The sequence below is a fragment of the Anomaloglossus baeobatrachus genome, chromosome 7 (genome assembly GCF_048569485.1).
Source record: "Anomaloglossus baeobatrachus isolate aAnoBae1 chromosome 7, aAnoBae1.hap1, whole genome shotgun sequence".
Taxonomy (NCBI): Eukaryota; Metazoa; Chordata; class Amphibia; order Anura; family Aromobatidae; genus Anomaloglossus; species Anomaloglossus baeobatrachus.
In genome coordinates, this window is record NC_134359.1 from 295,966,261 (window position 1) to 295,992,809 (window position 26,549).

The following is a 26,549-nucleotide window of genomic DNA, read 5'->3' on the forward strand; positions in this document are numbered from 1 at the left end:
GCTGTGGGCCTCACACGTGTAGTAATGACTGTGGCTATGACAATGTAGTGATATTCGCCTCCACAGAGCTGATGGCCCCAATGTATAGCGCCGTGTAGTGACCATTCTTGGTACTGCAGCTCAGACCACATACACTTCTATAGGAGCTGAGCTGTAATACTGAGAATGGCCACTATGGCGCTGTACATTGTGTCCACAGCTGATAACAGGCGGTCCCTGGGGTTGTGGGTGTCAGACCCCGCCGATCTCATACTGGTGACGTGTCCTAAGCACAGGCCACCACTACCCAACTTCTGGACGACCCCTTTAAGCCGAATATGCCAGATTATCGGACTAGAAACCCTGTGAGACCCCAAAACATGGAAACGTGTGCTGTAAGAAGAAAGAGGGGTGCGCTGTCCTGTCGGAGGTCACACACAGACTATCAGACGCCGGATTAAAGGAATTTTACCATATTTTCTACCGTTTTTATTTGAGTATGAAATCATTTTTTCACAATTTTTATTTACGTTTTATTTTTATTTACAGAAAATTGTCAGTATCCAAGATTCCTCCCAAGGAGTAAAGTAAAGGCCGGAGCCTGGCTGCGGGGTACGACCCCTCTCATGGGTTCAGTCTGTATCAGTGCTGCCGATCGCTGGCTCTTTACAGCAGTCGTAAAACGAGACTCTCAGCGTTGTGTTGCCATCTAGTGGTCAATGTGAAAACTGCAAGTTTTTTCTTTTTTTATTTCTTTTTTTTTTATGAATAAATCATGATGAAATAAAGAGTATAATTGCATAATTGTGACATAGAGACTGCTGTGCTGAGGTCTCCTCTCTCTCATCCCGGACGGACCAGCGCGGGGGCTTCCTGAGTCGCTGTCTGTCAGGTCGGGGGCGATTATGTCGTCTGCAGCATCCACCGCGCGGGGGCGTCGTTATTAGATATCTCCATCCGGCTCCATAGATGCAGCACACGGCCTCGGCGCAGCTTTGTGCGGAGCGTTTTATTGTTAGCTCCATAGTTTGCACTGACGTCCGCCCGTCCCGCTGCGGGGAGTCTTGTCTGCCCCTCTTACAGTTTGCTGTTTTCATAGGAAATGTAAAAATCTCCATCTTGCCAAACAGAAAAAGTGAGAAGAAGGTAAAATGTGTTACAAGGACAGAAGAAACAGTACAGCTCTATATAATGCCCATATAATACCGCCATATAGTGCCCATATAATACCGCCACATAGTGCCCATATAATACCGCCATATAGTGCCCATATAATACCGCCATATAGTGCCCATATAATACCGCCATATAGTGCCCATATAATACCGCCATATAATGCCCATATAATACCGCCATATAGTGCCCATATTATAACACCATACAGCGCACAAATACTAGCACCATAGAGTATACTAAAGTACCCATATACAGTGCCCATATAATACCGCCATATAATGCCCATATAATACCGCCATATAGTGCTCATATTATACCGCCATACAGCGCACAAATACTAGCACCATAGAGTATACTAAAGTACCCATATACAGTGCCCATATAATACCGCCATATAATGCCCATATAATACCGCCATATAGTGCCCATATTATACCGCCATACAGCGCACAAATACTAGCACCATAGAGTATACTAAAGTACCCATATACAGTGCCCATATAATACCGCCATATAATGCCCATATAATACCGCCATATAGTGCCCATATTATACCGCCATACAGCGCACAAATACTAGCACCATAGAGTATACTAAAGTACCCATATACAGTGCCCACATAATACCGCCATATAGTGCCCATATAATACCGCCATATAGTGCACAAATACTAGCATCATAGAGTATACTAATGTACCCATATACAGTGACCATATAACACCACCAAATAATTACCATATAATACCACCATCTAGTGCACAAATACTAGCAGTACCATACAGTACACAAAGTACCTCTATACAGTGGCCATATCATATCGTACCACCGTGTAATGTCTATATAATACAGCCACAGAGTGCACATATACTAGCACCATACAGTGCACAAAAGTACCCATATACAGTGACCATATAATACCATTACAGGGAGCCAAAACCTACCAACAAACAGTGCATTATAGTACCTATATACAAAGCCCGTATAGTACCCTCATATAGTACACAAATACTAATACCATGGAGTATACAATAGTACTGATATACAGCTACCAAGTACTGTACTAGCATCAAACAGTGCACAATAGTGTCCACATAAATTCACCAAATAATACCACCCTATAGTGCCCAAGTACTAACACCGTACAGTATATACCAAGGCCCATATACCGTGACTATTTACTACCATTATATAGCGCCTAATAGTCCACAAAAAGCTATATACTACTATCATAAGGTAGTTGAGAACATCCCACACCTGGCCCATATGTTATTACCCTCATACAGAACCTAAACAACAACAACAAAAACTGCTTATATAACAATAATACTGCCCTATATGTCCCATGTGATGCCGTCATACAGGGCTAAATAACAGCCACAAAGTAATGATGCCAATGTGTTAATAAGGTACTATTGGTGGTATGTACACTGTATGGTTGATTTTTGGCCCTGTATGAACACTATATGTATTCTTTGAGTCCTATATGGCTCTTTTTTTAGCCCGCATGATGGCATCCCATGGATAATATATGGCAGTACTATTCATGTAATGGCACAGTTATTAGAGCAGTGTATGGCAGTATTATTTATGTAGTGGCACAGTTATTAGAACAGTCTGTGGTGGTATTATTCTAGTAGTGGCACAGTTATTAGGGAAGTGTATGGCGGTATTATTCATGTAGTGGCACAGACATTAGAGCAGTGTATGGTGGTATTATTCATGTAGTAATTAGAGCAGTGTATGCGGTCCTGTTCATGTCACAGTTATCACAGCAGTGTATGGCGGTATTATTCATGTAGTGTCACAATTATTAGAGTAGTGTATGGCGGTATCATTTATGTAGTGGCACAGTTATTACAGCAGTGTATGGCGGTATTATTCATGTAGTGTCACAATTATTAGAGTAGTGTATGGCGGTATCATTCATGTAGTGGCACAGTTATTAGAGTAGTGTATGGCGGTATTATTCATGTAGTGGCACAGTTAGAGTAGTGTATGGTGGTATTATTCATGTAGTGTCACAGTTATTAGAGCAGTGTATGCGGTATTATTCTAGTAGTAGCTCAGTTATTAGAGCAGTGTATGGCGGTATTATTCATGCAGTGACACAGTTGTTAGAGCAGTGTATGGCGGTATTATTCATGCAGTGGCACAGTTATTAGAGCAGTGTATGGCGCTATTATTCATGTAGTGGCACAGTTATTAGAGCAGTGTATGGCGGTATTATTCTAGTAGTAGCACAGTTATTACAGCAGTGTATGGCGGTATTATTCATGTAGTGGCACAGTTATTAGAGCAGTGTATGGCGGTATTATTCTAGTAGTAGCACAGTTATTAGAGCAGTGTATGCGGTATTATTCTAGTAGTAGCACAGTTATTAGAGCAGTGTATGGCGGTATTATTCATGTAGTGGCACAGTTATTAGAGCAGTGTATGGCGGTATTATTCTAGTAGTAGCACAGTTATTAGAGCAGTGTATGGCGGTATTATTCTAGTAGTAGCACAGTTATTAGAGCAGTGTATGCGGTATTATTCTAGTAGTAGCACAGTTATTAGAGTACTGTATGGCAGTATTATTCATGTAGTGGCACAGTTATTAGAGCAGTGTATGGCGGTATTATTCTAGTAGTAGCACAGTTATAAGAGCACTGTATGGCGGCATTACTTAGGCACTATATGGTGTGATTTTCCTATCCCAGGGGATCACATACTTTGTCCCTGCAGCTCTGTGGACACTTTCTGTGACTGGTGGGTAGAGGGATTCGCCGGATTCGCCTTCCTGCCCTCGGTCTGGTCCTCTTTGTGTGGGGGGTGAAGGACACGGGTTGGTTGGGCGTACAGAAGATTCTGCATGTTCTCATAGGAATCTGCATCTGTAAATAAGAAAAATGTCTGGAGGTGGAATAGCGGTGATATATCTAGTATGGGACGGTAATATTTACTATGGGGCGGCTGGTCTGATCCGCGGATATTATTACAACTAAATATCCATCCTTTAGTCACAGTCTCAGCCCCTGCTGTCTCCTCCCCTTTTCCTTCATGACTCCGCCCATTGGATGTCAGTAGAGAGCAGTGCATTGTGGGAGCTGGACATCCCCAGGCAGAGCTGGGCTGTAATACCCCATGTCTGACAGCAGGTGGCACCACACTCGGGCTGGTGACCATAGCGATGGCCTCCCACCTTCGTCTTGTGTTGCCCCCTCGTCTGGAGGAGCCTCGGCCGTCGTCCGCAAACAGATGGATCCTTTCATGTCTTCATACGACTGTGACCCTGAGACACGGGAAGAACATACATGAAGTCACGCCATAAGGGCATGGTCCATCCATCTACATGTGATCCGCTCTGCGCCGCACCTATGGAGCCGTCCTTCATCTGCTCATTAGTGTTTTCATAGCAGTCGCCATCTAGAAAGAAGAGAGGGGACGTCAGCCATGTTACCGGCACCTCAGGGGTGCGGCGGGGGTTATTACCGGCACCTCAGGGGTACGGCGGGGGTTATTACCGGCACCTCAGGGGTGGGGCGGGGGTTATTACCGGCACCTCAGGGGTGTGGCGGGGGTTATTACCGGCACCTCAGGGGTACGGCGGGGGTTATTACCGGCACCTCAGGGGTGGGGCGGGGGGTTATTACCGGCACCTCAGGGGTGGGGCGGGGGTTATTACCGGCACCTCAGGGGTGTGGCGGGGGTTATTACCGGCACCTCAGGGGTGGGGCGGGGGTTATTACCGGCACCTCAGGGGTGTGGCGGGGGTTATTACCGGCACCTCAGGGGTGGGGCGGGGGTTATTACCGGCACCTCAGGGGTGGGGCGGGGGTTATTACCGGCACCTCAGGGGTACGGCGGGGGTTATTACCGGCACCTCAGGGGTGGGGCAGGGGTTATTACCGGCACCTCAGGGGTACGGCGGGGGTTATTACCGGCACCTCAGGGGTGGGGCGGGGGTTATTACCGGCACCTCAGGGGTACGGCGGGGGTTATTACCGGCACCTCAGGGGTACGGCGGGGGTTATTACCGGCACCTCAGAGGTGGGGCGGGGGTTATTACCGGCACCTCAGGGGTGCGGCGGGGGTTATTACCGGCACCTCAGGGGTGCGGCGGGGGTTATTACCGGCACCTCAGGGGTGCGGCGGGGGTTATTACCGGCACCTCAGGGGTGTGGCAGGGGTTATTACCGGCACCTCAGGGGTGCGGCGGGGGTTATTACCGGCACCTCAGGGGTGCGGCGGGGGTTATTACCGGCACCTCAGGGGTGGGGCGGGGGTTATTACCGGCACCTCAGGGGTGTGGCGGGGGTTATTACCGGCACCTCAGGGGTACGGCGGGGGTTATTACCGGCACCTCAGGGGTGTGGCGGGGGTTATTACCGGCACCTCAGGGGTGGGGGCGGGGGTTATTACCGGCACCTCAGGGGTGGGGCGGGGGTTATTACCGGCACCTCAGGGGTACGGCGGGGGTTATTACCGGCACCTCAGGGGTACGGCGGGGGTTATTACCGGCACCTCAGGGGTGGGGCGGGGGTTATTACCGGCACCTCAGGGGTGCGGCGGGGGTTATTACCGGCACCTCAGGGGTGCGGCGGGGGTTATTACCGGCACCTCAGGGGTGCGGCGGGGGTTATTACCGGCACCTCAGGGGTGTGGCAGGGGTTATTACCGGCACCTCAGGGGTGCGGCGGGGGTTATTACCGGCACCTCAGGGGTGCGGCGGGGGTTATTACCGGCACCTCAGGGGTGGGGCGGGGGTTATTACCGGCACCTCAGGGGTGTGGCGGGGGTTATTACCGGCACCTCAGGGGTACGGCGGGGGTTATTACCGGCACCTCAGGGGTGGAGCGGGGGGTAATTACCGGCACCTCAGGGGTGGGGCGGGGGTTATTACCGGCACCTCAGGGGTGTGGCGGGGGTTATTACCGGCACCTCAGGGGTGGGGCGGGGGTTATTACCGGCACCTCAGGGGTGTGGCGGGGGTTATTACCGGCACCTCAGGGGTGGGGCGGGGGTTATTACCGGCACCTCAGGGGTGGGGAGGGGGTTATTACCGGCACCTCAGGGGTACGGCGGGGGTTATTACCGGCACCTCAGGGGTGGGGCAGGGGTTATTACCGGCACCTCAGGGGTACGGCGGGGGTTATTACCGGCACCTCAGGGGTGGGGCGGGGGTTATTACCGGCACCTCAGGGGTACGGCGGGGGTTATTACCGGCACCTCAGGGGTACGGCGGGGGTTATTACCGGCACCTCAGGGGTGGGGCGGGGGTTATTACCGGCACCTCAGGGGTGCGGCGGGGGTTATTACCGGCACCTCAGGGGTGCGGCGGGGGTTATTACCGGCACCTCAGGGGTGCGGCGGGGGTTATTACCGGCACCTCAGGGGTGTGGCAGGGGTTATTACCGGCACCTCAGGGGTGCGGCGGGGGTTATTACCGGCACCTCAGGGGTGCGGCGGGGGTTACAAGCGCCGAGACCAGTGCTCCCCCCCATCCCAATGATATAAAGTTATACACTGATATTAAATTATGCTAAAACAATCCCTAACCCTTAGACCCGGGTCCTAGCCCTAACCAGACTCTTAATCCCATCTCTAGTCTTAACTTTAATCCCAGTCCTAGCCTTCATCAAAACTCTAACACGAGTCTTAATCCTCATCCTAGTCCTAACACTACTCAAACCCTAACCACAGTCCTAGTCCTAGTCCTGGTCCTAACCAAAGTTCTAATCCTGACCCTAGGCCTAACTCTGACCTTAGTCTTAATCCTAATCCTATAACTAAAACTAACCCTAGTCCTAACCGTAATCAGAACCCTAACCTCAGTCCTGACTCTGTCCCTAGTATTAACTCTACCTTTAGTTTAATCCTAACCCTAGACCTAAGACTAGACCCTGGTCAGAACCCTAACCTCAGTCCTAAATCCAACCCTAGTTCTAATTCTAATCCTGGACCTAAATCTAACCCAAGTCCTAACTCTACCTTTAGTTTAATCCTAACCCTAGACCTAACACTAACACTAGGCCCTGGTCAGAACCCTAACATCAGTCCAAAAACCAACCCTAGTCCCAACTCTAACCTTAGTCTAATGCTAACCCTGCCCCTAAATCTAACCCCAGTCCTAACACGCACATAGTGCTAACACTAACCGTAATCAGAACCCGGTAACCCCAGTCCTAACTCTGACCCTAGTTCTAGAGCTAATTCTAGAGTTAGAAAAAGTGTGAGTAGAGACGGTGTGGTGTAGGCTTTGTCATCTCAGTGGCTGGCTGCCTATGCAGAGCGCAGCAGTTGAGATGAGTTTATCATTGGTTGATGCGCTCTAAATAGGAAGGCTCCCTTCATTATACTGAGAGCTTTGTTATCTAAGTCACTGTCAGTGCAAAGCGCAGCAGCTAATGACAAACCCATATCCACTGCTGCGCTCTGCATAGGAAAAGCCCAAACCTGGACATCAGAGCAACCAAGCCCTGACTGCCTTACTAATCTAGTTCATCGGTCACTGGTGGGGGGGACTCCAAAAAATCCCCCATAGAATTTCACTCCCAAAGCATCCTGCCCATCACAGGGGTCTCGTTACCTATGGAGTCGGCGTGATTATCCGGATCCTCGGTGGGGTCCTCATAGCAGCTGCCACCTGCTGGTGAGAGAGGGTATTACACCTGTATGTATGAGGGCAGAGAATGGGGAAGAAGAGTGAAGGAAGGGGGCAAGTTCTTACCGTCGGACGCCCGATCCCCTCCATCAGGCTCCGGCTCCAGATAGGAATCACCGCCTAGAAATTACACCATAAAGCAATTAAAGGGCCGGAGACCTGTGCTGCTGCCGTGTACGGCTCACAGAGGATTGACACACTGCTACAAACCCGCAGCTGTGTGAGCAGAGCAAGGTCTGGGCAGCTTTCAGTCACTGACAGCAAGCTTGAAAATGGTTTGGAATTAAAGCGTCACTGTCCCTTTAACGCGGCTGGGTTTTGTAAGGCTTATAATGGCTCCTGTCACCGGAGAGGAGCAGAGAAATGTTTTTGAGGGCAAGAAATTGGGGAAGCGTGACACAAAAACAAGAGCGAGGCAGAAGAGACTCTCATTTCCTCTTCTGTTCTGACTGTTCGGGGAGGGACGGTCCTCAAATATCTGCACTGGTGAAAGTCACCTCACTGGTACCCGGGGGGGGGGCGATACTGGGAAGAACTGGGAGAAAGGGCTCAGAGGGGGATTCAGGGTCTCCAAAACGACAGGATGGAGAAGGAAACTGCGAGGAGCTGAAACTGGGGTCTGGATTCACTGTCATAGAGGGCAAGAAGGGGGAAGACAGAAGCCCCCTCCCCCCCCCAGGACACTGCAGCAGACCCTCCATCCCACCTGGGCTCTGCCATGCCTTCAATCTGACTTCCCTCCGGACACCCAGGGCCCATGTTGATGGGTTGTCTGAACCAGACCCCCATTTTCTTAGGCGCCCCCCCTTAAAACTGGAGCAACTTGAGAATGGTCCATATAAACATTCACTGCACTGGACCACCAGGGACTTTACCAATCCCCCTGTACTGTTTTGGAAAACTAGAGATTTTACCATGACCTCTTCAGTGCTCTGGACCACCAGGGATGTTACCAGTTTACCAGTACACCTTCTCTTCTCTAGACCACCAGGAGTTTGACCATTAATCAATTCATTTTCCTGGACACCTAAAGACTTTACCATAATCTATTTACTCCCCTGGACCACCAGGGACTTTACCATTACCCATTCACTCCCCTGGACCACCAGGGACTTTACCATTACCCATTCACTCCCCTGGACCACCAGGAACTTTACCTTTACCCATTCACTCCCCTGGACCACCAGGAACTTTATCAGTACCCATTCACTCCCCTGGACCACCAGGGACTTTACAATTATCCATTCACTCCCCTGGATCACCAGGAACTTTATCAGTACCCATTCACTCCCCTGGACCACCAGGGACTTTACAATTATCCATTCACTCCCCTGGATCACCAGGGACTTTATCAGTATCCATTCTCTCTCGTGGACATCCAGGGACTTTATCACTACCCAATCACTCCTAAGGACTCCAAAGAGGCAGCGGCGTTCTATAGAGCTCCCAGTAAAGAGGCAGCGGCGCTCTGTAGAGTGTCCAGTAAAGAGGCAGTGGCGCTCTGTAGAGCTCCCAGTAAAGAGGTAGCGGCGCTCTGTAGAGCTCCCAGTAAAGAGACAGCGGTGCTCTGTAGAGCTCCCAGTAAAGAGGCAGCGGTGCTCTGTAGAGCTCCCAGTAAAGAGACAGCGGCGCTCTGTAGAGCTCCCAGTAAAGAGGCAGTGGCGCTCTGTAGAGCTCCCAGTAAAGAGGCAGCGGTGCTCTGTAGAGTGTCCAGTAAAGAGGCAGCGGCGCTCTGTAGAGCTCCCAGTAAAGAGGCAGCAGCGCTCTGTAGAGCTCCCAGTAAAAAGGCAGTGGCGCTCTGTAGAGTGTCCAGTAAAGAGGCAGTGGCGCTCTGTAGAGCTCCCAGTAAAGAGGCAGCGGCGCTCTGTAGAGCTCCCAGTAAAGAGGCAGTGGCGCTCTGTAGAGTGTCCAGTAAAGAGGCAGTGGCGCTCTGTAGAGCTCCCAGTAAAGAGGCAGCGGCGCTCTGTAGAGCTCCCAGTAAAGAGGCAGCGGTGCTCTGTAGAGTGTCCAGTAAAGAGGCAGCGGTGCTCTGTAGAGCTCCCAGTAAAGAGGCAGCGGCGCTCTGTAGAGCTCCCAGTAAAGAGGCAGCGGCGCTCTGTAGAGCTCCCAGTAAAGAGGCAGCGGTGCTCTGTAGAGCTCCCAGTAAAGAGGCAGCGGCGCTCTGTAGAGCTCCCAGTAAAGAGGCAGCGGTGCTCTGTAGAGCGCCCAGTAAAAAGGCAGTGGTGCTCTGTAGAGCTCCCAGTAAAGAGGCAGCGGCGCTCTGTAGAGCTCCCAGTAAAGAGGCAGTGGCGCTCTGTAGAGCTCCCAGTAAAGAGGCAGCGGTGCTCTGTAGAGTGTCCAGTAAAGAGGCAGCGGTGTTCTGTAGAGCTCCCAGTAAAGAGGCAGCGGCGCTCTGTAGAGCTCCCAGTAAAGAGGCAGCGGCGCTCTGTAGAGCTCCCAGTAAAGAGGCAGCGGTGCTCTGTAGAGCTCCCAGTAAAGAGGCAGCGGCGCTCTGTAGAGCTCCCAGTAAAGAGGCAGCGGTGCTCTGTAGAGCTCCCAGTAAAAAGGCAGTGGTGCTCTGTAGAGCTCCCAGTAAAGAGGCAGCGGCGCTCTGTAGAGCTCCCAGTAAAGAGGCAGTGGCGCTCTGTAGAGCTCCCAGTAAAGAGGCAGCGGCGCTCTGTAGAGCTCCCAGTAAAGAGGCAGCGGCGCTCTGTAGAGCTCCCAGTAAAGAGGCAGCGGTGTTCTGTAGAGCTCCCAGTAAAGAGGCAGCGGCGCTCTGTAGAGCTCCCAGTAAAGAGGTAGCGGCGCTCTGTAGAGCTCCCAGTAAAGAGGTAGCGGCGCTCTGTAGAGCTCCCAGTAAAGAGGTAGCGGCGCTCTGTAGAGCTCCCAGTAAAGAGGTAGCGGCGCTCTGTAGAGCTCCCAGTAACCCGTCCGGTGCTGCTCAGGGGCTTTATCGTCATCTTGGATCTCTGACATATAACGAGACAGCGTCACACTCACCCACAGACTCGAAGGAGCTCTTGTCCGAAAAACAATCATCGGTGACAACTTTAGGTGGAGACATGGACATGTTCTGGTAGGTGAAGTCCTGATCCTTGAGGGCGACGTCTGATTACAGAGGCGCAAACAATAAAGAGATGACGGTGATTATTAGAATTATTGGTGTCATCATCAAAAAAAGACGTAAAGAAAAGGGAAAATATGAGGAAGAAGAAAAAGAATATGGGAAATAAAAAAGGCAAAATACAAAAAAAGGAAAAAAAAGAAAGAAGGCAAAAAAAAGAAAAACGGAAGAAAATAGAAAAATAAAATAGGAAATAACGCAAAAAGGGTAGTCCGAAGAAACAAAACTGGAGAATGGAAAAAGAAAATATGAAGCAGAACATGGGAAATAAAAAAAAAAAGATTAAGTGCAATGAAGGAGGAAAAGAAGACGGGAAATAAAAAAAAATGGAAACTATGAGAAAGGGAAAAAGAGGAGAAAAAGAGGAAGGGGAACAAAAAAAAGAAAAGAAGAAAGTAAAAGAAAAGGATAATATGAAGAAGAAAAAAAGGATTAAGGAACAAAAAAAAGAGAAAATAAGAAAAAGAAATTAGAAAAAGTAGATAGAAAACAAAAAATATAAAGGGGAAAAAGAAGACAGGAGATAAAAAAGGTCGAAATAAAAAAAATAGGAAATAAAAGAAAAGGGAAAATGAAAACACTGAAAAATGTAGAGAAAGACGACAAGAAATGAAAAAAAGGGAAAATGTGAAGTAGGGGAAAAGAAGATAGAAAATAAAACAGAGAAAATATAATATTGAAAAAAAAAGAGAAAAAAGATGGCAAATGTGAAAAAATACAAAGCAGGAGAAACAGGAAATAAAAATAAGGGAAATTATGAAGTGAAGATGCAAAAAAAGGAGAAAAAGAGGATCGGGAATTAAAAAAAAACAACAAAATGTAAAGGAGAAAAAGGCAGGAAAGAAAAAAAGAAATATGAAGAAGCAAAGAAAAGGAGAAAATAAGATGGGAAATTAGAAAAAGGAAAATACAACACAAGGATAAAAAGAAGAAAAAAACAAATAAAAGGAAATAAAAAAAAGGCAAAATATAAAGGAGAAAAAGAATGCAGGAAAGAAAAAAAGGAGAAAATAAGATGGGAAATTCGAAAAAGGAAAATGTAACACAATGATAAAAAGGAGAAAAACTAAATAAAGGGAAATAAAAAAAAGGAAAAATAGGAAGAAAGAATGAGTAAAAAAAATGTGAAACGAGTAAAAAGTTGGGAAATAAAAAAAGGCAAAATATAAAGAAGAAAAAGAATGCAGAAAAGAAAAAAAAAGAAATATGGAGAAGGATAAAAGGAGAAAAAGAAGATGAGGAATTAAAATAAGGGAAATATTAAAAAGAAAAGGAGATATTAATAAAAGAGAGAAAATGTGAAGAAAAAGGATAAAAAGGGGTAAAAAATAAGGGAAATAAAAAAGGGAAAATATAAAGGAAAAAAAAAATAGGAATAAAAAAGAAAATGTGAAAAAGGATTAAAAAAATGGGAAATTAAAAAAGGGAAAATATAGTACAGATAAAAAGGAGAACGAAAAGATGGGATATAAAAAAAAGAAAAAATACAAAATGGGAGAAAAATAAGAAGAATAAGACGACTCGAAATATATAAAGAGAGAATACTAAAAATTAAAAAAAAAAGATGGGTAATAAAAAAAGGGGAAAAAAGAGAAAGAGAAGGATAAGATGGGAAATAAAGAAAAAGGGGAAATGCAAACAAAAGAGTAAGGAGGAAGAAAGAGGAGGGGTCTCCCACACGTGGCTCTACCTGTCTCAGGGTTGATGGATCCAGTGTAGAGATTCCTGGCGGCTGAACTCATCTTGAAGAAACTAATGGGGAGAGAGCGTTACTATGTGGGGGATGTATGAACCTGCTGACACTGCCCATAGAGGTGGAGGGGGCACAAATCCATGCCCCCTCCCCTGTGCCACTTGCGCCTCACAGCGCCCGTCCCTGCCACAATTCAGTACTTCTATTAAAGGGGAAGTCAATAATGTGCGGGCACAGGATGGCGGGCGGAGCGACGGGCAGATGCAGCGGCACTCACCTGTTCTTGGGGCGTCTCCTCGCTCTCCTTCCTGTAAAGAAGACGTGAGATAATAATCGTCACCCCGCTGCTTTCCTTGGGTTGTGAAATAACAAATAATTCTGCATAGAATTTCTTAAGCGATGTTCACACTGAGGGGTTTTTAGCAGTTTTTTTCCCCCCAAAATGCTTTTTAAAAACACTCTTGCTCCCCATTTTTAGGGAAAATCTTTGCTCTTCAGATGACAAGTGATTGAGGGGGGTTTTTTTGAAAAAAAATTGCAGGTCAGATCTAGGAACTGGATCCTGATGGAATCCGGCCCAAAACAGGCCACTGTCCAATCAGAAGGCTGCTAAAAAATGCTGGGGGAAAAAAACTCCTCCGGAAAGTCCACAAAAAAGCGACTTTTGCATAAAAAAAACCTAAAAAAAAAAGCCAGTGTGAACACGGCCTGAGATTACGGTACAAGACGAGAGCTCATTCATCGCATGTTATGAACATGGAGGAGAACTGAAGCACACGGCTGATTAGAAAGTCCGAACTTTTCGGGATTTTTTCATGAGGTAATGATAAATATGGACTCCCGGATAATGTAACACGCACTGCGTTTTATGCCTACGAGGCAGCCCACGAGCAGCAGGTAGAGCAGCACGGAGGACGACGCCACCGCCACGATGATCCAGTATTTCCCGTCCAGGAACAGCTCCCAGCCTGCCAGGAGGAAACAAGGAACAAGTCAGCGAGCTGCTGGGGTCTCCACACGCCTCCCCCTTGGTGCCCCCATGTACACCCCCAACCATACGTCAGCCCCGTCCTCCCAGATGGTTCACCTGTCGCATTGCTGTGCTGAGGAGACCCCCGACACGTAGCATTTAACCTCTTTATCGTACGGTTTCTATGGCAGCAGACGCCCCTGGAATCCTCCTCAATGATGGAGGTGAAGATGAACGATGGCCCTGTCCTCGCCGCCCTGACGTTTAGCTGAGGCCTCACTCTGTCAACCATCGCGATCACTTCACCCTCTCTGGACCATTCCACCTTGGTCCAGTTCCTCCGGGCGTGGCAAGTGATCCACTCCTCCGCCATGTTAGTCCGCACCTTACCTGAGGGAAAGAAAGAAGAGAAGTGGGGAGGACTGAGCCCGGGCCTGGAAACAGTGACATCAGCGACGGAAGCGATGACATCATCAAAGTAGTAATCTGCTGCAATGTCATCGGCGTGAGGCATCACCGGGCCCCAACGTCTAGGACAGGGAAAAGCCTCCCACACCTTATAGACATAGGCAATGGCCCCCACACCTTATAGACATAGGCAATGCCCCCCACATCTTATAGACATAGGCAATGCCCCCCACATCTTATAGACATAGGCAATGCCCCCCACATCTTATTGACATAGGCAATGGCCCCCACACCTTATAGACATAGGCAATGCCCCCCACATCTTATAGACATAGGCAATGGCCCCCACATCTTATAGACATAGGCAATGGCCCCCACATCTTATAGACATAGGCAATGGCCCCCACATCTTATACACATAGGCAATGCCCCCCACATCTTATAGACATAGGCAATGACCCTCACATCTTATGGACATAAGCAATGCCCCCTACATCTTATGGACATAGCCAATGCCCCCCACATCTTATGGACATAGGCAATGGCCCCCACACCTTATAGACATAGGCAATGGCCCCCACATCTTATGGACATAGGCAATGGCCCCCACATCTTATGGACATAAGCAATGGCCCCCACATCTTATGGACATAGGCAGTGCCCCCCACATCTTATGGACATAGGCAGTGCCCCCCACATCTTATGGACATAGGCAGTGCCCCCCACATCTTATGGACATAGGCAGTGCCCCCCACATCTTATGGACATAAGCAATGGCCCCCACATCTTATGGACATAGGCAATGCCCCCCACATCTTATGGACATAGGCAGTGTCCCCCACATCTTATGGACATTAGCAATGGCCCCCACATCCTATGGACATAGGCAATGCCCCCCACATCTTATGGACATAGGCAATGGCCCCCACATCTTATGGACATAGTCAATGACCCTCACATCTTATGGACATAGGCAATGCCCCCCACACCTTATAGACATACGCAATGCCCCCCACATCTTATGGACATAAGCAATGGCCCCCACATCTTATAGATATAGGCAATGACCCTCACATCTTATGGACATAGGCAATGCCCTCCACATCTTATGGACATAGGCAATGGCCCCCACATCTTATGGACATAGGCAATGCCCTCCACATCTTATGGACATAGGCAATGGCCCCCACATCTTATGGACATAGTCAATGACCCTCACATCTTATGGACATAGGCAATGCCCTCCACATCTTATGGACATAGTCAATGACCCTCACATCTTATGGACATAGTCAATGACCCTCACATCTTATGGACATAGGCAATGGCCCCCACATCTTATGGACATAAGCAATGCCCCCCACATCTTATGGACATAGGCAGTGCCCCCCACATCTTATGGACATAAACAATGGCCCCCACATCCTATGGACATAGGCAATGCCCCCCGCATCTTATGGACATAGGCAATGACCCTCACATCTTATGGACATAGGCAATGCCCTCCACATCTTATGGACATAGTCAATGACCCTCACATCTTATGGACATAGTCAATGACCCTCACATCTTATGGACATAGGCAATGGCCCCCACATCTTATGGACATAAGCAATGCCCCCCACATCTTATGGACATAGGCAGTGCCCCCCACATCTTATGGACATAAACAATGGCCCCCACATCCTATGGACATAGGCAATGCCCCCCGCATCTTATGGACATAGGCAATGGCCCCCACATCTTATGGACATAGTCAATGACCTTCACATCTTATGGACATAGGAAATGGCCCCCACATCTTATGGACATAGGAAATGGCCCCCACATCTTATGGACATAGGCAATGGCCCTCACATCTTATGGACATAGGCAATGGCCCCCACATCTTATGGACATAGGCAATGACCCTCACATCTTATGGACATAGGCAATGGCCCTCACATCTTATGGACATAGGCAATGCCCCCCACATCTTATGGACATAGGCAATGCCCCCCACATCTTATAGACATAGGCAATGCCCTCCACATCTTATGGACATAGGCAATGGCCCCCACATCTTATAGATATAGGCATTGGCCCCCACATCTTATGGACATAGGCAATGCCCTCCACATCTTATAGACATAGGCAATGGCCCCCACATCTTATGGACATAGGCAATGCCCTCCACATCTTATAGACATAGGCAATGGCCCCCACATCTTATGGACATAGGCAATGCCCCCCACATCTTATGGACATAGGCAATTCCCCCCACATCTTATGGACATAGGCATTGGCCCCCACATCTTATAGATATAGGCATTGGCCCCCACATCTTATGGACATAGGCAATGCCCTCCACATCTTATGGACATAGGCAATGCCCTCCACATCTTATGGACATAGGCATTGGCCCCCACATCTTATAGATATAGGCATTGGCCCCCACATCTTATGGACATAGGCAATGCCCTCCACATCTTAGGCTACTTTCACACATCAGTTTTCTGTATTCAGGCACAGTCCTTTTTTTTCCTGATCCAACGGATCCTGAAAAAAAAGTGAAAACCGTATCCACCGGATCCGTTTTTTTAACGGATCCGTTATGCCGGATCCGTTAAAAAACGGATCCGGTGGATACGGTTTGCATCCGTTTTTGCATCCTTTTCGTCCGTTTTTTGGCTGGATCCGTTTTGTTAATTACATTGGAGCATGCTCAGTTTAGAAAAACGGATCCGGCGGCCGCATCCGTTTTTTACCGCATTACGCCGGATCCGGCGTCCATAGGCTTCTATTGTAAAACACGCCGTATCGCGCCGGATCCGGCGCGATGCGGTTTTTTTGCCGGACAAAAAAACGTTGCAAGCTACGTTGCCTCCGGCCGCCGCTTTAACTAATTTTGCCGCATCCGGAAAAAAACGGATGCAACGCAAAGCCATCCGGTACAATCCGGTAACAATGCAAGTCTATGGGGAAAAAAACGGATGCGGTACCGGATCCGTTTTACCCGTTTTTTTCCGGATTGAACCTGATGGCAAAAAACTGATGTGTGAAAGTAGCCTTATGGACATAGGCAATGCCCTCCACATCTTATGGACATAGGCAATGGCCCCCACATCTTATGGACATAGGCAATGCCCCCACATCTTATAGACATAGGCAGTGGCCTCCACATCTTATGGACATAGGCAATGGCCCCCACATCTTATGGACATAGGCAATGCCCTCCACATCTTATGGACATAGGAAATGGCCCCCACATCTTATGGACATAGGCAATGCCCTCCACATCTTATGGACATAGGCAATGGCCCCCACATCTTATAGACATAGGCAATGCCCCCACATCTTATAGACATAGGCAATGGCCCCCACATCTTATGGACATAGGCAATGCCCCCACATCTTATAGACATAGGCAGTGGCCTCCACATCTTATGGACATAGGCAATGGCCCCCACATCTTATGGACATAGGCAATGCCCTCCACATCTTATGGACATAGGAAATGGCCCCCACATCTTATGGACATAGGCAATGGCCCCCACATCTTATAGACATAGGCAATGGCCCCCACATCTTATAGACATAGGCAATGACCCTCACATCTTATGGACATAGGCAATGCCCTCCACATCTTATGGACATAGGCAATGGCCCCCACATCTTATAGACATAGGCAATGCCCCCACATCTTATAGACATAGGCAGTGGCCTCCACATCTTATGGACATAGGCAATGGCCCCCACATCTTATAGACATAGGCAATGGCCCCCACATCTTATAGACATAGGCAATGGCCCCCACATCTTATAGACATAGGCAATGGCCCCCACATCTTATAGACATAGGCAATGGCCCCCACATCTTATAGACATAGGCAATGGCCCCCACATCTTATAGACATAGGCAATGGCCCCCACATCTTATAGACATAGGCAATGGCCCCCACATCTTATAGACATAGGCAATGGCCCCCACATCTTATAGACATAGGCAATGGCCCCCACATCTTATAGACATAGGCAATGACCCCCACATCTTATAGACATAGGCAGTGGCCTCCACATCTTATGGACATAGGCAATTCCCCCCACATCTTATAGACATAGGCAATGGCCCCCACATCTTATAGATATTGGCAATGGCCCCCACATCTTATGGACATAGGCAATGCCCCCCACATCTTATAGATATTGGCAATGGCCCCCACATCTTATGGACATAAGCAACGGCCCCCACATCTTATAGATATAGGCAATGGCCCCCACATCTTATAGACATAGGCAATGGCCCCCACATCTTATAGATATAGGCAATGGCCCCCACATCTTATAGATATAGGCAATGGCCCCCACAGAGGAGTCCAGAGAGGGCAGAGGTGTCTGGAGAGGAAACGTTTCCAAATTTAACACAAGAGCCTGATATAAACAATTGGTCACTTTCTGATTTCAGTTTACGGCCTCATCGCTGTTTTGTTGCCCTCAGTTTCCTGCTATTTGCTCAGCAGTTGGACATATTGGTTGCTATGGTCACATTGCTTGACAACCTGACATCCAGCGCAGGGGCACAGCGCAGGGGCACAGCGCAGGAGTACAGCGCAGGGGCACAGCACAGGAGTACAGCGCAGGGGCACAGCACAGGGATACAGCGCCGGGGCACAGCGCAGGAGTACAGCGCAGGGACACAGCGCCGGGGCACAGCGCAGGGATACAGCGCCGGGGCACAGCGCAGGAGTACAGCGCAGGGACACAGCGCCGGGGCACAGCGCAGGGACACAGCACAGGGGTACAGCGCAGAGACACAGCACAGGGGTACAGCGCAGAAGTACAGCGAAGGGGCACAGCGCAGGGATACAGCGCCGGGGCACAGCGCAGGGACACAGCACAGGGGTACAGCGCAGGGACACAGCACAGGGGTACAGCGCAGGGGCACAGCGCAGGGGTACAGCGCAGGGGCACAGCGCAGGGGCACAGCGCAGGGACACGAGGGCAGCAAGGACTTCGGCCATTTCCCACCTCAGTTTCTTCCAAGATGGACAAAACTATAATTTCATGATTAAAGTGCTCGTCCATAGTATATAGGGTGACAGACACTATGAGTTGTCACCCAGCTTTCCCCGACTCCTGAGTGACAGATCTGCTCATGATTTTATGGAGGATGTCCATTCACAACAATGGAGCTGGGCTGCAATACCAGACACAACCTGTGGACCATGGTGGCGCTGTTTCTGGCCAAAAAAATAGACATTTTGTTCTAAACAGTATTAGAGGTGTTAGTTGGTGTCGGGATCGCGTCCGATGGCAGCCGGGGGTCACTATCTGCAGTCTTACCTCTGTGGGGGGCATGGCTGGGGGCGTCATCCACGGAGCAGGAGAAATTTCTGGAAGTGTTCTTGTTATCAGGAGTCAGCAGAAGAGACAGGTTGCTGGTATCCAATACTCGGACGATGGCCGACATCCCCACCATCACCCATGAGTCATTGCTGCGCTCCTCCATCTGCAGCTTCAGGACCAGCGGGGCGGGACCGGAGGAGTAATGTCCGCAGGGCAGAGATGTGGAGCCTGACGGGGGGAGACATCGTTCAGAGGCTTCAATAATATAATATAGTATTTCTTACATATTAAATATGGAAACCATCAGCAAGTTTGCTATTGATTGAGGTTCTTATTCCAGCTCCGATCTGTAGAAAGGCCCAAAAAAGTCCATCTCATGTTATTGGGGATACATACTGGGATCTGGGGGGGGCCTCCAGCCATCCGGAGGATGGGACCCGCACTCTGCATGCTCCATTCATTGTCTATGGGACTGCTGGAAATAGTGGCGCGTGTACACAGTCCCATAGACAATGAATGAAGAGATGGGTCCAGAGTTTGGGCTTCTAAGATCCGGAGACTATGACGAGAAACAGATCCATCAACAGCAGCTTGCTGATGGTTTCCACTTTTTCCTAAAATACTCAAAGTAAAGACATGCTGAAAAGTGAAAACAAAAAACAACACGTAGATCACCAGGAGGCAAATGAAGGTGGTGTGATAAGACACTTCCGGACACCCTGGCTTAACCCTGCTTTTGTCACGGCCTCATGTGATCTTGGAGGATCTGGAGATCAGAAGATCACAGCGTGTTGTTGATCGCAGATCCACGGTGCCCACTCATAATATATCATGAGTTGGAGCATATTTCATTGCATCCGGTACTGAAGGGGATAAGGTCCATTTCTATCCTGCAGTGATCTAACAGGTAGTTAGCCACTCCCTTCTGCTATAAGTGTCCACTCCTCACTCCTCCCTATGCCGGCTATAGCTCATACCTATGCTGTCCACTTGGAAGGAGCCAGTCTCTGGAGAAGCTGAGGTGTTGCATCAGTTGCAGCTGAGAGGTTCCTGCTGGAGTGTTATTTGTTGTCTTCCCCCTCCCATTTGTCTTTCTCACCTCGTGTTGTCTGATTGCGTCTCACTGGCCTTCACAAGTCATGGTGAGTTCAGGGCCAGCGAGGGCCTAGGCACGTGATCGGCGTACGGGGGAAGGACCCGTCTAGGGACATTAGGGAGTGCAGGGATCAGCCTCAGGTGAGTGTAGGAGGTGACGCCGCTCCCCTCTCCCTAGTGCCAGGGCCCTCCGTTGCATTGTTACCCTGGTGTTCCCTATGTTACACCGCTCGCTGAGTGTATTTGTGGTCCGAAAGCGACAGCCGCAGTCGCATCGTGACAGTTTATAAGTGACTTTTTCATTTTTTTTGTCCATTATCATCACAATTAACAAAAAAAAGCAAAATAACAATAATAATGACAACACAGATCATTCCTGAATACCAGGATAGGGATCACTGTAGGGATCGTTAGGAAGGTGATGTCAGTACTAGTCCCAGAATGTAGAGAAAAAAGGGGTCATCCCAGCACACCAGAGAAAGCATGAAAGGATGGGGATCATTGTAGGGATCGTTAGAAAAGTGGCGTAATAGTTGTTTTTATTATTGTTTTGGAGAGTAGGGATCATTACAGAATACCATGGACATCATGAGAGCATAGGGATCATTATAGGGGTCACTAGACAAATGATAACACAGTACTAGTTATAGATTATAAAGAGAGTAGGGATCATCACAGATTACCGAAGACAACATTATAAGATAGGGATTGGTAGTCGGATGATGTCAGTAATAGTGTTAGGTTACAGAGAGTAGGGATCATCACAGATTACCGAAGACAACATGATAAGATAGGGATTGGTAGTCGGATGATGTCAGTAATAGTGTAAGGTTACAGAGAGTAGGGATCATCACAGATTACCAAAGAGAACATGGTAAGATAGGGATTGGTAGTCGGATGACGTCAGTAATAGTGTTAGGTTACAGAGAGTAGGGATCATCATAGAATAAAACAGCATGATAAATAAAATTATGACAGGGATCATTACACAACTGATGTCCTTGAATGCAGAGAGTAGGGATCATCGCAGAAAATACAGAGGTTTATAATGATCAGAAAGTAAACACTGTCATAACATATACCGTACACAGCAAGGATTGTTTTTTCTTTTTACAATACATAACAAGGGCTATAATAGTGTGGAAAGAGTAGGGATCACACAACAGATAGAAAAAAGGGGAAGAGTAGGGAACATTATAGTAAACACATCCCCTAGGTTTATTTCTCCATATTTCTACTGATTAACAATGTAGGGAGAGTAGGGATCATTGTAGCATTCAAACTGCACAGAATACAGAGCAGAAATAATATAATAGTTCACGGTGATATTGAGATTCTTATAGAGAGTAGGGATCATCATCACATAGAGACAGTAGGGATCATTATAGGTTATAGACAGAGAAGGGATCATCATCACAGAGGGATCATCATAGGTTATAGAAAGAGAAGGGATCATCTTCACATAGGGACAGTAGGGATCATTATAGGTTATAGAAAGAGAAGGGATCATCATCACGTTGAGACAGTAGGGATCATTATAGGTCATAGAAAGAGAAGGGGTCATCATCACGTACAGACAGTAGGGATCATTATAGGTTATTGAAAGAGAAGAGATCATCATCAGGTAGAGACAGTAGGGATCTTCATAGGTTATAGAAAGAGAAAGGATCATATTCACATAGAGACAGTAGGGATCATCATAGGCTATAGAAAGAGAAGGGATCATCATCACATAGGGACAGTTGGGATCATCATAGGTTATAAAAAGAGAAGGGATCATCACGTAGGAACAGTAGGGATCATTATAGGTTATAAAAAGAGAAGGGATCATTATCACGTAGGGACAGTAGGGATCATTATAGGTTATAGAAAGAGAAGCGATCATTATCACGTAGGGATCATCATAGGTTATAGACAGAGAAGGGATCATCACGTAGGAACAGTAGGGATCATTATAGGTTATAGAAAGAAAAACTATCATCATGTAGAGACAGTAGGGATCATTAGAGGTTATAGAAAGAGAAGGGATCATCATTATGTAGAGACAATAGGGATCATTATAGGTTCTAGAAAGAGAAGGAATCATCATCACATAGGGATAGTAGGGATCACTTCAGGTTATAGAAAGAGAAGGGATCATCATAGGTTATAGAGAGAGAAAGGATTATCAGCACGTAGAGACAGTAGGGATCATTATAGGTTATAAAAAGAGAAGGGATCATCATCACGTAGAAACAGTAGGGATCAGTATAGTTGATAGAAAGAGAAGGGATCATCATCATGTAGAGACAGTAGCGATCAATATAGGATATAGAAAGAGAAGGGATCAGGAACAGTAGGGATCATTCAAGGTTATAGAAAGAGAAGGAATCATGATCACGTAGAGACAGTAGGGATCATTATAGATTATAGAAAGAGAAGGTATCATCATCACATAGGGACAGTAAGGATCATTATAGGTTATAGAAAGAGAAGGGATCAGGAACAGTAGGGATCATTCAAGGTTATAGAAAGAGAAGGAATCATCATCACGTAGAGACAGTAAGGATCATTATAGGTTATAGAAAAAGAAGGGATCATCATTATGTATTGACCGCAGGGATCATTATAGGTCATAGAAAGAGAAGGGGTCATCATCACGTATAGACAGTAGGGATCATTATAGGTCATTGAAAGAGAAGGGGTCATCATCACGTACAGACAGTAGGGATCATTATAGGTTATTGAAAGAGAAGAGATCATCATCAGGTAGGGACAGTAGGGATCATACTAGGTTATAGAAAGAGAAAGGATCATATTCACATAGAGACAGTAGGGATCATCATAGGTTACAGAAAGAGGAGGGATGATCATCACAAAGGGACAGTAGGGATCATTATAGGTTATAGAAAGAAAAACGATCATCATGTAGAGACAGTAGGGATCATTAGAGGTTATAGAAAGAGAAGGGATCATCATCACGTAAAGACAGTAGGGATCATTATAAGTTATAGAAAGAGAAGGGATCATCATAGGTTATAGAGAGAGAAGGGATCATCAGCACGTAGAGACAGTAGGGATCATTATAAGTTATAGAAAGAAAAGGGATCATCATAGGTTATAGAGAGAGAAGGGATCATCAGCACGTAGAGACAGTAGGGATCATCATACGTTATAGAAAGAGAAGGGATCATCATAGGTTATAGAGAGAGAAGGAATCATCATAGGTTATAGAAAGAGAAGGGATCATCATCACATAGAAACAGTAGGGATCATTACAATTGATAGAAAGAGAAGGGATCATCATCACTAGAGACAGTAGGGATCAATATAGGATATAGAAAGAGAAGGGACCAGGAACAGTAGGGATCATTCAAGGTTATAGAAAGAGAAGGAATCATCATCACATAGGGACAGTAAGGATCATTATAGGTTATAGAAAAAGAAGGGATCATCACCATGTAGGGACAGTAGGGGTCATTATAGGTTATAGAAAAAGAAGGGGTCATCATTATGTATTGACCGCAGGGATCATTATAGGTCATAGAAAGAGAAGGGGTCATCATCACGTATAGACAGTAGGGATCATTATAGGTCATTGAAAGAGAAGGGGTCATCATCACGTACAGACAGTAGGGATCATTATAGGTTATTGAAAGAGAAGAGATCATATTCACATAGAGACAGTAGGGATCATCATAGGTTATAGAAAGAGGAGGGATGATCATCACAAAGGGACAGTAGGGATCATTATAGGTTATAGAAAGAAAAACGATCATCACGTAGAGACAGTAGGGATCATTATAGGTTATAGAAAGAAAAACGATCATCACGTAGAGACAGTAGGGATCATTAGAGGTTATAGAAAGAGAAGGGATCATCATCACGTAAAGACAGTAGGGATCATTATAAGTTATAGAAAGAGAAGGGATCATCATAGGTTATAGAGAGAGAAGGGATCATCAGCACGTAGAGACAGTAGGGATCATTATAAGTTATAGAAAGAAAAGGGATCATCATACGTTATAGAGAGAGAAGGGATCATCAGCACGTAGAGACAGTAGGGATCATTATAAGTTATAGAAAGAAAAGGGATCATCATACGTTATAGAGAGAGAAGGGATCATCAGCACGTAGAGACAGTAGGGATCATTATACGTTATAGAAAGAGAAGGGATCATCATAGGTTATAGAGAGAGAAGGGATCATCATCACATAGAAACAGTAGGGATCATTACAATTGATAGAAAGAGAAGGGATCATCATCACTAGAGACAGTAGGGATCAATATAGGATATAGAAAGAGAAGGGACCAGGAACAGTAGGGATCATTCAAGGTTATAGAAAGAGAAGGAATCATCATCACGTAGAAACAGTAGGGATCATTACAGTTGATAGAAAGAGAAGGTATCATCATCACATAGGGACAGTAAGGATCATTATAGGTTATAGAAAAAGAAGGGATCATCACCATGTAGGGACAGTAGGGGTCATTATAGGTTATAGAAAAAGAAGGGGTCATCATTATGTATTGACCGCAGGGATCATTATAGGTCATAGAAAGAGAAGGGGTCATCATCACGTATAGACAGTAGGGATCATTATAGGTCATTGAAAGAGAAGGGGTCATCATCACGTACAGACAGTAGGGATCATTATAGGTCATTGAAAGAGAAGGGGTCATCATCACGTACAGACAGTAGGGATCATTATAGGTTATTGAAAGAGAAGAGATCATATTCACATAGAGACAGTAGGGATCATCATAGGTTATAGAAAGAGGAGGGATGATCATCACAAAGGGACAGTAGGGATCATTATAGGTTATAGAAAGAAAAACGATCATCACGTAGAGACAGTAGGGATCATTAGAGGTTATAGAAAGAGAAGGGATCATCATCACGTAAAGACAGTAGGGATCATTATAAGTTATAGAAAGAGAAGGGATCATCATAGGTTATAGAGAGAGAAGGGATCATCAGCACGTAGAGACAGTAGGGATCATTATAAGTTATAGAAAGAAAAGGGATCATCATACGTTATAGAGAGAGAAGGGATCATCAGCACGTAGAGACAGTAGGGATCATTATACGTTATAGAAAGAGAAGGGATCATCATAGGTTATAGAGAGAGAAGGGATCATCATCACATAGAAACAGTAGGGATCATTACAATTGATAGAAAGAGAAGGGATCATCATCACTAGAGACAGTAGGGATCAATATAGGATATAGAAAGAGAAGGGACCAGGAACAGTAGGGATCATTCAAGGTTATAGAAAGAGAAGGAATCATCATCACGTAGAAACAGTAGGGATCATTACAGTTGATAGAAAGAGAAGGTATCATCATCACCACGTAGAGACAGTAGGGATCAATATAGGATATAGAAAGACAAGGGATCATCATCATGTAGGGACAGTAGGGATCATTTTAGGATTGCATAGGGATTATCAGTTGCATCCTGGGGCACCGTTTTACCTTCTGCCGGTGCTGTGGTAATCCCGGCGTACTCTGGATTTTGGGCAGAGCAGGCGACCCCCAGGCAGAGGGCGAGGAGCGGCAGCAGCATGATGCCCGGGCGAGGAGTGACTGATGGCGCCGCTCAGTGAGCGCAGAGTCACAGGAGCAGAGAGTCCTCTGCGTCCCCCGGGAGCGGCTGCAGCTGCAGGAGGAGGAGGAGGCGCTGCAGCAGCCGGGGCCAGGGGAGTCCTGACAGTGAGAACATTTCTCATGTGTCACATTCTCAGCAAACAACGAAACGAGAAGTGCTGATCCGTGCAGCCACATGTGAAGCCCGGAGCCAGAACGGAAACAGCACGGTATAAATAATCCGACTGCAGCGCACACTGACCCTCAGCCCGAGATAGGCACTATATAGCGCCACTAATGCCATAGCGCTGTACAGATCGGGGCTCACTGTCTGCATTCCCCATCAGTCTCTGCAGTGTGGGACGAAACCAGAGACCCGAGGAAACCCACCACATGGGGAGAAGATCCAGACTGCTGCCAGAGGTCCTGCTGGGACATGAACCCTCTACTAACCACTGACCCCCCCCCCCCCGGGCCCCCAATATAATGTATATTATACTGCTTATCATGGGCAAGATTACAATACAAAATATCATATATATATATAAGGCAGGATCCACCAATCACAATAGATGCTCTCACAGCTC

The 26,549-nt window shown here is 47.0% G+C and overlaps 1 protein-coding gene across 2 annotated transcripts; it reads right to left on the minus strand.

Annotated features, from left to right (window-relative positions):
• Nucleotides 1–466: 466 nt before the first annotated feature.
• Nucleotides 467–26,057, minus strand: CD19 (CD19 molecule). 2 transcript variants are annotated; one of them, XM_075319528.1, is made up of 13 exons: nucleotides 25,852–26,057; nucleotides 19,295–19,525; nucleotides 13,682–13,954; nucleotides 13,455–13,562; nucleotides 12,872–12,902; nucleotides 12,592–12,653; nucleotides 10,778–10,885; nucleotides 7,865–7,918; nucleotides 7,724–7,780; nucleotides 4,510–4,560; nucleotides 4,337–4,426; nucleotides 3,867–4,028; nucleotides 467–1,097 (listed from the first exon to the last, which is right to left on the minus strand). In XM_075319528.1, exons 1-13 carry the CDS (start codon nucleotides 25,940–25,942, stop codon nucleotides 1,057–1,059), a joined length of 1,359 nt encoding a protein of 452 aa, XP_075175643.1. In that variant the 5' UTR covers nucleotides 25,943–26,057; the 3' UTR covers nucleotides 467–1,056. The 2 variants fall into 2 exon arrangements, with proteins under 2 accessions (XP_075175643.1, XP_075175642.1); XM_075319527.1 differs by having other exon boundaries at nucleotides 7,724–7,783.
• Between the last annotated feature and the right edge of the window lie 492 nt (nucleotides 26,058–26,549).